The following is a 12,285-nucleotide window of genomic DNA, read 5'->3' on the forward strand; positions in this document are numbered from 1 at the left end:
ACGGTAACGGAGCACGAGCACACAAGTTAAGGCCGTCGTCGGTATATTTTGGCGGCGCGTTGGGCTTTCCCGAAAAACCCTAATTATCGTAAAGTTTTATGAGCGCGCGATCCCCGAGAGCCGGCTCGCACAAGGGAGCAGCAGCAGCACATGCCGTTTCTCTCTCGGTTTCTTCTCCCTCGTTTCCCGTTTCTCATATATATCTCTTTTTTTTTTCGTCTGTTTTCCTCGTGAAAGCCAAGCGCGGTCGTAGCATTTCGCGGCGGTTGCCGCTGGTGCGCCGGCCAGCTTCTTAATTAATTACAATTAGTTTAATAGAGTCCCGGTGTTGCGCGCCCCACTGCCGCTAAATTCTTAATTTCTCGAGCTCGATTTCGTTAGCGAGACTCTCGCTTATTTCACTCGGCTAACGTTGCCGCTGCGTCGCGTTCTGTGGCAGATGTTCGTGAGGCTGTTCGTCGACGAAAACCTCGACCGTATCGTGCCCATCTCGAAGCAACCCAAGGAGAAGATACAGGCGATCATCGACAGTTGCACGAGACAATTCCCCGAGTTCGCTGAAAGAGCTAGGAAGAGGATCCGAACGTACCTGAAGAGCTGTCGGAGGAACAAACGTGGCAGAGAGGGTCCTTGGGACACCGTAAGTTTTCCATCATATTTATAATCGTGAGATGGTATTGTATAATAAACCAACTATCTCTTTAAAAATTTTTCTCAAGTTTCGAGATATATATATATAAAATATCGCTTTCAAGTTCAAAGCTACAACTCTACAAATTTTAAATTCACATTTACGTTTTTCGATGTATCATCGAGAGTTTGTTATTTTATTAATTAAAGCTTATGCGCGTGCCTCTTGAAATATTCGCGTCGAACTTTGTTCGCGCAAGCTCGGGCATTCGATAGAAGCGTGTGAGACTGACGTACGTATTTCTTTTTAGGCGAGACCCACGCCAGCGCACTTGACCTCCGTGCAGGCCGAGCAGATTCTGGCAACCGCCTGCGAAAACGAGAGCGACAACGCGAAACGCATGAGAGTCGGTCTAGAGCCTGTATCGCAGCCAATGCCAACTCTTCCGGCCGCAACGGTGAGTAATAATCACACACGAATAAAGAGACACACACTATCGCCAACTTCGCAAGCGACAATGTTGCCCCCGGCAAATAAGACGTTTCGACATCGTTAGCTTGGCAATAATTAAGAATGTCGCGAGACATTCTAGACATTGGCATATGGACGACGACGATATAGCATATAGCGGATACCGAAACACCGCCATTGCCGATTAATACAATTTTAAAGCTCTTTTTCATTGTCCCGTGAGAATCGCACGTGCCTTTACGAACGTTCCTCTAATAATGCACGCGCGTGGCTGACCGTCGTAATTAGATGCTACGCGTGCGCAACCTTCGGACGTTCTTGCCGATGTACAAAGAACACGGCGATTTTTAGATCACTCGCGAATGTTTCGCGACACGCTTAATGAATCATAAACTAATGTGCAAATGTGTAATAACTTATCGCCACAGATAGATGCAAACGTGTGAATCATTGTGAGAAAATAAATCAATTGCTGTAGTATCGAAACGTGATAGTGTGGTATAAAAAAATATTTGAACCAACCCGTTTTTTTTTTTTTTTTAAATAATAAATAACATCTAATCGCAAATATACATATCGAGTAAACAACGAAGTAAATAAAATTCTAAACTATACAAAAGCATCATCTGTCTTATATCTCCACTATTGCAATTTTATCCACAAACGTGTACCAGCGATGCGGATCACGCAGTAGGCGCGTGTAAAACAAATAACGTAGACATACCAGCTTGCTGTTATTTCGATCGATTCTCATCTTCGTAGAAAGGGATTACGCGTCTATCTAATTGTCCTTAAACTCATTTATTCCATTTCATGCCGATGCATGCGAATTTCGTCATCATCGGCGAGAGAATCCCATCATTGTTAAAGTAAACATTTTAATTTGTCATTTGTCATATATGTTGTATTCGCTCTATTCTAATCAATTTGTATATATATATACAAATGGGGGTCCCAGATCATTTGGGACAATACTGGTGTGCAGATAGAACGGACCAAACTAAGTCGAAAAGTCCTGTATCATTTTATTTTTGTAACGCTTAATAAAGGAGTTATTATTGAGTAAAGTCTGGCCAGGCCAATCGGCGCCAAACTTTAGCCAAGCGCACGTCGGTGAGCCGCGCGCCGTCAAGTTGCGCACTATCAGTGCCGCTCTATCCGCACACGAGTATTGTCCCAAATGATCCGGGACACCCTGTATATAATATAAATCCGAGAGAATATATTAAATATACAAAAACTGGAATAACGTGAAAAAATAAATATTTCGAGAGGAACGAAAAAACATTAAAATCAGATAAAATAAGATAAAAGAGAAAATAAAGAATTGAAAATGAACGAAAGGAGAGATTTTCGATTGCGAGCCAACACACAAGTCTCGCGTTACATTGTCACGCATGAAACTTGGACGAGCTCCTTCGTAATGCCTGGCAGCGAGATATACGTGGACGGAGAGCTAGGATTGATATAGGTACCGCGAGACAGGCCAGTGATAACCCGCGGGTCGCGCACCTCTCCCACTCTGATGCAACCCGCGTATACAGATCGCACTCTATGGAAGGCCGGCGGCAGCGTAAGCAACCTCGGCCTCATAAAAACGATCGCGCGTATGCGGAACGGAAGAAACTGAAAATATTGTCGGGAGAGAAACGCGGCGCAAAAGCGCAGCGCGATGCGACGCAGCGGGAAAGGGAAGGAGGGGGGGGGGGGGGGGAAACCGTCGCGGACTTTTGCGCGCCTAACAAGGAATACGTCGATCGCGCGATACCCGTAGATTTCATGGTTACGTCAGCTATGCGAATCGAGATTACGTGTTTCGGGGAGTCATAGTCGAGAGAAATTGTCGCCAAGATATCCGCCGGGCGGCTTTCTGCATGGAAATTGAATCGATCGTTCACTCGAAAAGCATCGATCAATCTCTCGAATCGCTCTTATCGACGTCACATCTAATGTACGCGGCAAACAACATTAAACGATTCGGTGTTACGGAAACTAATTACGACAGCGTCTGCATTATGCGGCCGACTTAACGTTCGTCGCCTATTACGCGCGTGCAGAGGCTAATAAGATAGCGTGAAAAAGTGAAAATACAGTAAACAATTCCATCGGTACGATTTCTCTCATGTGTACGAGATGCGTAGATGCAGGTGATAGGTCCGAGCCATCCAATTTCGCACAATACACCGCGCGGCTTGGCGCACCTAATCCTCTTCCCCCATCATCTATCCGCGTGTTTCTCCCGCGCGATTCTATTCGTCGATTCTCCCGTGGATTTCGCAGTTGGCGAACATGTCGCGATGACACCGTCGCCCTCCCTCACTCTATCCGCTCTCTCCCCTCTTTGCGTCACCGTCGTGCTTCTCGCAAACGAGAAGCTAAAACGCGCGCGCGATTGCCTGTCTACCGTGGCCCCGATTTATCTACTTTGAAAATCCCTGGCTGACGAGGAGACGGAGGAACAAAGATAGAAAAACAGAGAGAGAGAGAGAGAGAGAGAGAGAGAGAGAGAGAGAGAGAGAGACCCGATAACCTCTTCGACCTAAACCTAACCCATTAAGGAGAAGACCTCTTTCATATACATATACCGGGGTTTGTGTGCGTCGGACGAAGCGGTTATCCGCGCTTCGTGGCCACCTATATAATTGACGTCAACGTACACTGCTGGCCTTTCATAAAAACACCTCCCTACATCCGTTCTACGCCGCTTGAAGATTTCATTCCTCTGTGCTCTCGTCGCGTTCGGACCCTCTTCCCGCGATCTCTCAGCACTTCTTCCTTCCCCTTGCTTTCTTCTTCTCAACCTCCTCTCCTCCTCCTCCTCCTCCTTCTACTCCCCGGTAACCCTCCGCACGCGTTCCATTCCCCTTCGTCAAGCAAGTCATCCGTTTCTGTGATGAAAACGCACATTGTCACCTCTCGACATTCACCGTAGTTTTCTTCTAGTTCTTCTTCTTCTCCTCTTCTTGTCCTCTTTCTCTTTTGATGCTTGTTCTCTCTCTCTCTCTCTCTCTCTTTTACTCTTCCTTCTTGTTTCCACGAATTAATTTCCTCTCGTGAGCTTACTCACATCTCGTCGTTATCCTCGACGTATCCGAACGTTTTTTCTTTCCTTGTTCCTAACATATCTCCCTTGTGTCAAGCCGTTTTTCCTCGTCGTCCTCATTCGTTTTGTCTTTCTTTCTCCTCCGTCGGTCGAGAACGACGCGTTCGCTTTTCTGAATCTCGCTCGAGTAAACGCGGACGTTATTGTTATCGTTCGTCGATACGTCGCCAGTAGGCAGGGTGGGGCGCGAACGCAGAAGTTTAAGAAGACCGAGAGAAGAAGCAGAAGAAGAAATTCAAGTGAAGAAACTGCCGGCGCGCTTTATTCCGCTCGGTTGCTCATAGCGGTGAATACGATCGTGTTCGATGATCGGGATCGTGTTGATAACGAGAGCGGATAGACTGTATAATCGAGGCTCAATTAGCTTGTGTCGGGACGATCCTCGGGGTTGATGATCGATAATTCATAAGGCGATCCATAGTGTCCGTGCTGTTTTAGTGATTAGTCACGTGCTTTTGCGGATATCAATTGGTTATTCTCAAATATGAGGAAAAAGAATCTACCAGTCGTTCACAAACTGGTTCGCGATCATGGTCAAATTCAGCAGGTATTGTATAGCGGATTTGTCGTGGCAAATTATTCTACGCGCCATATTCTTCGAGATATTTGAAACTTAATTACGACAGTGAAGCAAAAAGCATTTTTTGATATTTCATACACATAGATTTATAATTATCTCAAGTTTTTATTTTTTTTTATATATCGTTATTTATAAGCATCGATGTTAGAAGGACAGGGCATAACCGAATCCAATTGAATCAATCCGAAAAATAAGCGGAATTGCAATATTAGCCACAGTACTAAAAAATTACGCTTATAGTCATACTAAATATAACTTATAGTCGTACTAAATATATTTTTGTTCGGCATTAGCAAAGGTTAAATCAAAGCTAAAAATTGAGAGGAAAAGATAATCATTTTTTTTTTTTTTTTTTTTTTTTGGGTATGCAATCGAGTTTTGTGAATAATTATAAACGTCCAATATAAACTATTATATTATTTTATTTAATCAATTCTAATGTATTATTTTCAAATATAAAAACTAAAGCGAATTGCATATGATTATATATATATATATATATATATATATATATATAAATATTATCGTATGCATAAATTAGAGATTATTACAGATAAGATATATGATAAGATTATAATGATATATTTTATTGCAATAATATTATCATTTATCGATTATAGCAAACGGACGTTCGATCAAGTTTGGAGCACTTCTCGAGCACGCCGATTAAATCACTTCCGGGTAAGAGAGAGGACACCCCCCCGGCATCGCTAACGTCCCTGACACCTTTAACCAGTTTGGCGAACTTACCGAGCAGCACCCTTTCCTCTACGCCGCTGTCGCTCGCATCCGCGTCAAAGTTGCTCACGCCAACGGACAACAAGAGTCTCATGAGGTCAGTACGATGAACTAGATACGACGAAGGCAAGACGAATATGAAATCCATTTTCTTACTCTAGTGACGTAGTAGAATCGAAATCTTATCTGTTTTTAATTGACAGCCTACTAGCATCAAGGCCGATTTGATATAAGAATAAACTTTTCTCTCAAAAATCAAAATATCTGTTCGTGTTGACTTATATATTAACTGAATCTCATTGGAGGAGGAAAAAAAAAAAAACGTTCTTTCGTTCAGTATGATTACGATTAACTCTCTTACTTCTTTTTGAATTACCGTAACCGATTATCGCAATCGGACGCTAAGATTTCCGTCGCCGAGTTCCAGATAAGACTTCGCCTTTGGTCAAAGATCATGGCACGAAAATTCATCGAACGCCTCATTAAACGGGCACACATTCTTAATGGAACATGAAGCTAATCAGCCTTTATCTCTAACGCGCATCTCATTCTCATTGCGTTTTTCAGCCAGGCGACGATAGTCAGTTCATCGACGGTGAATGGTGTCGCCGGTGGCGGTGCACCAACAGCCATGTACAGACCTAACTTTAGCCAGGCGTTCCAGCGCGCCGGGCCTACAACGGTACCGCCGACCCTCTCAGCCGGGCTTTACCCGACCCAAAGTTTCACATCGGGCCTACTGAGCAACGGTACACAAAGTAATACTGGTTATTGGTGTCCTTTTAAATTCGCTTTTGTACACTATTTATCTTGAGATGTGCCTCTGTCCTCTATATTTAGCGCCAATCAATATTTTTTTTTTATTACTTTTTAGTTTTTAGATTTTTTTTTATTACTTTTTAGTTTTAGAAAAATTAATTACACAGATTAATTCAAGCAAACATTTCTTCGATTGTCATCTTCTACAATATTTTTGCGATAGTGCAATAACGTTCCAGAACTCAATAATATGACTTAAAATTGATTTTATAACATAGAATATGTGCATGCTTGAATGTGTGTGTGTGTGTGAATCATGACAACGTTTAAATTGCGATCGATTTTAAATTCGCGTTATTCTTGCAGGACCGACGGACCTTAGCATGAAGAACACGAAGCCACTGCTAAGTCATAAGTTGAACGCGACGGAAATGACCGCGGTGAGGCAACTGATAACTGGATATCGGGAATCTGCCGCCTTTTTGCTCAGATCCGCCGACGAGCTGGAGCAACTGTTGCTCCAGCAACCATAGAGCTACATTTATATGGCCAGCGCTCAGCTGCTTGGCTCATAATCACAATAATTGACGGGAAAGCGATGCGAGTATTGATGTACCAACATGATATAGACACTGCGAGCTCTATTTGCTCATCGAGAGTAACGTTGGAGATTCAATGTAGATTCATTGATAGTTCTTCAAGGGCGTTTGTACTCTGTCGGCAATGCGACTTTTCTTATATAAACTTACCCTCTGCTGCAAAGTGATCTACTTGCGCTAAACGGATCGAATTTGATCTAACAAAACGAGAATGCAAATTTATATTTAAATGATAAACTAGTTTGATATTAATTAGAGAAATTAATCGAAATTACTTCATAATAGACAAAAAGATTTCTTTGACGAAAATATAAAGGTCGAGTTTGAAATCGCGATGCAGGGCTCATATTAGAAAATATTAGAAAAGAGTGATCTTTATGCGAATGTATTATAATTTGATTAAAAATGCCAAATATAAAGTTATACATACATACAAAGTTTATATACAATGTATACAAATACATACATACATATATAAATATAAATAAATATATATATATATATATATATATATTTATATATTTATATTTTTTACGTTTTTAATCTAATTATGATGAATCTGCATAAAGATCGCTCTTTTCATCAGCAGAAGGCTTTCAAATGACTTCTTGTTGTTCGGAAACTTTCCACAACATCTTTCTTACATTGGTGTGTGCATCCTAATTCGCCGTATCATCCTTTAAGCTTATCAGTAATTAAGTAAATATTTCGTAATTCCTCTTTCTGTATATTATGTTTGAATAGTTTCCTTAACTCTAGAGTTAGAAATGTATTGTGGCGACTGCGCGTAATGAAATATGCATTTTTTATTCATTTTATATTTTTATTAAAGAGAAAACAGAGTTATGTGAACCTTTCATCGGAATTTTAGCTTCGATTTTTGTCCTCTTACTTCAAAAATGACAAAAAGTAAATCTTATGATCTCTCTAAAATATATTATATATCTGTTTCGGATCATTTTATATTTTTTTCTGAATCGATTTCTGAAAATTCTACGTATATTGCCATTCTCGATGTAAATAGTGCAAAGAGACAAAGAAATAACAAAGAAATCTACGTTCATTGTGAAGTAATTCAGAAAAAGAGCGAGAGAAAGAGATTAGTTTCTTTAATTATATATATATATATATATATATATATATATATATATATATAAAATTAAAAAATAGGATATTTACAAAACCTAATTTTGATTTTAGCATATATATAAAATTAAAAAATATAATTCTTTCTGAGAGAAATACAATATAAAATGGGTAAGAAATGCCATATTTCATTACGCGCGTCGCCATAATGCATTTTTAATTTTAGATTTAAGAAAACTATTTGAACAGGGTGTGCATAAAGAGGAATTATGAAATATAGTTACTTCATTACCGATAAGCTTAAAGGATGATGCAATGAATTAGGATACATGCGCCAATGTATGAAAAATGTTGGGAAAGCTTCCGGATGACAAGTCGATTCGAAAGCATGTACTGTTAGTACATATTTCTTAACAAAAATGGAAGCGTCCCGGAACTTTTTCTTTAAAGTCAGCTGACGCGCTTGCAGTTTTTCCTATTCAGATTCGTAAGCTTTGAAAAACAGCTCGTGAGCTCCATAATTCTACTACAAGTATATTCACCGTTTTGATGATGGCCGATGAAGAAGCTGTCACGTGTTCTTACAAGAAGCTAATTTCGCTAATCTATTTGTTGTCGTTATGTACATATGACGTAAATTATATAATACAAATAGTTACTCTCACGCGAAAGAACGTCGATATTTCACAAGAGAGCGCGAGTGAATTGCACTATTCACTTTGAGAGTGGCGAATACATAAAATTTTCACAGAAAGCGCTTTAGATAAAATATAAAATAATGTGTGTGTGTGTGTGTGTGTGTGTGTGTGTGTGTGTGTGTGTGTGAGAGAGAAATGTGTATCGTGGAAAGATTTAAAAAAAAAAAAAAAAATTACTTTTCGCCATTTTTGAAGTAAATAGCTCAAGAAGATTTTACGGCAGTCATACGTGTACATAGAAAGAAATGCGTTTGCGCATTGATACACGTGTATATAATAAATAGATTGCAAGACAAGATGGATTTTTTTATTGGCGACGCGTCAGAAGATTCGTCAAAGGAGATTGATTAATTGATTAATTGATTAACGATAATTGTACAACGTGGTCGTAATATAGTCAGATCAGAGGCAAAGGAGCGTAGTGATCGAGAATATAATTTCGGGACCATCTTGTCACGATCGGACAATATAATCGTATTCGTGGTCTCCGGACGCATCACTGTGTTACCAAAGAACACTAATATTATCGTTAATGTACCTATAATACTATGTAAAAATCGCGTCTTTTTCTTTTCGTTCTCATTTTCTTTTAGACAATATTGTTTTTAACAAAACCGTAAAATTATTTTCTTCGTTGACTAATCAAACGAAGATAAATAACGACGATTATTTGTGGATTACGTGATAACTGTATATGTCATCTCTGATTATGAATTTATCTATTATTTCTCTTATTATCATTAACACATTGTTATATTGCTATGATAATTATCGATATTATATTTTTACTATTATCATCGTCACTATATCGTCATCTAACATGATTTTCGTCATAATGATGTTATTGGTTACAAATCTCAAAGAGCAAAAACAAAGAGCGAGATATTTGTACGAATAGTTTGCTCTATCTCTCAATAGTTCCAATATCATTTTCAACAAGAAATTTCCGCTTGTTAAGTCAACGCTTCGTCGTTGTTTTGTACATAGTTTATATACATTGTCGGAGTACATATACAGATTATAGAAATTAAGTTGTTTAAGTAACTAGATTTTTAAGTAACTAGATTTAAGTAAAAAGAATATATATATATATAAATGTAAAATATCTCTTTATGCGAATGAGATTGTGCCGATTGCTATTACCGTTGAACTTCAAATGCAGAACATTCCAATGGGAGCAAAGCAAATAGAAGTATATGGAAGGATTACAGGATGACAAACGAGGAAACGTTAGAGAGAGAATATTATTAGGAAAAAAATTACATGAGAGAGAAAGAGAGAGAGAGAAGCGAGAAAAATGTATGCATGTGTGCATGTGTGTGTAACAATATATGCGCGATCGCTGAATGTGCGCTCATCAAAGGTTCTATAGGAATCACGACTTTTATTGATCGACGAGAAAAAGTACTTCCTTTTTCCTTTTCCGTTTGCAAGCAGATAGCCATGGTAAAACGCGCCCGAATCACGCGATCAAACTCACAATAATGTTTGCGGCACATTTAGTAAGAGAGTACCGAATAAAGCGTTTCGATTGGAATTATAATTCTTACCTCTTCAATCACTTCAAACTCAAATACTCTTGCGATGAAGATACGAACACATCGCGCCGAATACAATTTTTTGCCCGTATACCATAGTAATCGGACATGTCTCTAATCGACATAGTGCAATAGTCTATACTATAGCGATACCGTGTATTATTATAGTCGTCATCACGATCATGTTTCTATCATGCACGACGTAAATAATCTCATCTCAGCCCCTCCCTCCCTCCCTCCCACCCTTCCTTCAACGTCTTTCCGCGCATTGTCTTATTGATTTCAAGCAGGCATCATATTTCTTTACGAATATAAGCTATCGACAGTTCATATCTTATCGCTAGCATTGTACATTTATATGTAATCCACCGCTCAGATCTTTGTAACTACATATTTGCGAGGACCGAGCTCCTTTTGCGAACTACATATTTCTCTCTCCCCCGCGAATCCGACTAGCAATAATGTTCACTGCGGGCTCTGCTAATAATTGATATTTATAATTATGCCGCGACGATTATTTATCATTATTTATCATAAAATTCGTAAAGCAATTGGAAAGAATTTATTGTATCGAATGTTGTTCTCGACTATAAATAAGAATCGAATCGAGTTGATCGTGTCATAGATAACGCGCGTTGCCCGTTTTGGGGAAAAGTCGGATTCATGACACATTCGAAATACACAGTAAAAGGAAAAGGGAAAGACGAAGAAGGCGAAATTGTGAAGGACTTTATAGAGACCGAGGAAATGTGCGACACTTACTCCGTTCTTCTTTTTTTCCTGTTTGATAAAAAAAGTGTCCGTCGTGTGTACCTTAATTCGCCTATGCGGAAGTGGTTCATATATAGTCGCGAATTGATGTATATTGATTAAAGAAAAAAAAATATGTATTTGTTCCTAAAGAAATGATAAGAGTAGTATAATATAATATACCGTCAAAGAATATTAATATTAATAATAACGATAATTTGATGGTACATACTTTTCTTATAAGTAACATTATACATTACTACGATTATTGTAGAGTTGGTACGGTTCTTGAGGATGCCTTGCCTGTAAATGTAACACACGTTAAATGAAAAGGAAAAAAAAAAAAAAAAGTCTTATTACCTTGTAAATGTTTTACCAAATATAATCGATTATTCAACTTATACTTGGATTCTGGCTGTTTTAATTGTTCAGCGTCCTATCTGCATTCCGGCAAGATTTACGACTCGATCCCCCCCCCCCCCCCGTTGGTCTTTTCGCTTGACTAACGTCGGCGAAAAAATCTCGTAAAGCTGCGGTCTGTGCGCAGTCATAAATATCTCAGACGCATGCATAATCGCGGCGCCTTTAAATGCGACGAGCAATCGACCCGATAATGTATTATGTGCATATACATATCGAACGAAATGGAAAGCAATGGAAAGTTGAATAAGCACCGGTGCGCCGCAAGATCACGATCTTGGCCGGATTGCGAAACTCTACCTTCTCGCAACAATGTGGTAAGAATTAATGTTTATTATGTCCATTCGTTCACCTTTTTGAAAAGTTTTGTGGACGTTGTTTATTTTATACGCACCAAATAAGAAATGTACATTATACTGTCGATATATTTTAATCTAACTTAATCATGACATTTTATTGTTGAATATATATTTTTATTACGATATACCGATTTCTTTTTCTTTACGTAAAGGATGTCACTGAAGTGTATAAGCGATAAGCAAAGTACTATTTAATTAGCAAAATCGCTCAGCCTATTCTTTAATACGAATCTGAAAAATGATATCATTCTGCGGTAGTGCAATATAATCTTATACATTGTACAATGAAAAGTCAAACGAATCGGCGCAATCTTTGATGCGAGAAGATTGCAAAATGGCACGATTAACTCGAACAGAGCAACTTGGATCGCGTTTGGTAGGCCGCGTCGTTACAAACGTTTCGCTCCATTGATCCTTGAGTCAATAATCGTTTTTTCCCTGATATTTTTAAATTCGTTGACATTAAAATAAAAAAAAAAATATATATATATATATATATATATATATATATCGCGATATTATTCTAGTAATTATTAATATATAGTATAAAAAT

The 12,285-nt window shown here is 38.7% G+C and overlaps 1 protein-coding gene across 3 annotated transcripts in view; it reads left to right on the plus strand.

The window, feature by feature from the left end:
* Positions 1 to 11,355, plus strand: part of LOC138939137 (nucleolar protein 4-like) — a 65,719-nt gene extending 54,364 nt beyond the window's left edge. For 2 of the 3 annotated variants that reach the window (XM_070306703.1, XM_070306705.1), the window contains exons 5-9: positions 440 to 640; positions 942 to 1,088; positions 5,406 to 5,620; positions 6,091 to 6,281; positions 6,649 to 11,355. In XM_070306703.1, coding sequence (XP_070162804.1) covers positions 440 to 640; positions 942 to 1,088; positions 5,406 to 5,620; positions 6,091 to 6,281; positions 6,649 to 6,815 — 921 coding nt within the window. In that variant the 3' untranslated portion in view covers positions 6,816 to 11,355. The remainder of the gene's footprint in view (positions 1 to 439; positions 641 to 941; positions 1,089 to 5,405; positions 5,621 to 6,090; positions 6,282 to 6,648) is intronic. The other variant, XM_070306704.1, reaches the window with a different exon arrangement.
* Positions 11,356 to 12,285: the final 930 nt, after the last annotated feature.

Source organism: Polyergus mexicanus, unplaced genomic scaffold (genome assembly GCF_030449975.1).
Source record: "Polyergus mexicanus isolate NDT 795.1 unplaced genomic scaffold, iyPolMexi1.0 SCAF_14, whole genome shotgun sequence".
Taxonomy (NCBI): domain Eukaryota; kingdom Metazoa; phylum Arthropoda; class Insecta; order Hymenoptera; family Formicidae; genus Polyergus; species Polyergus mexicanus.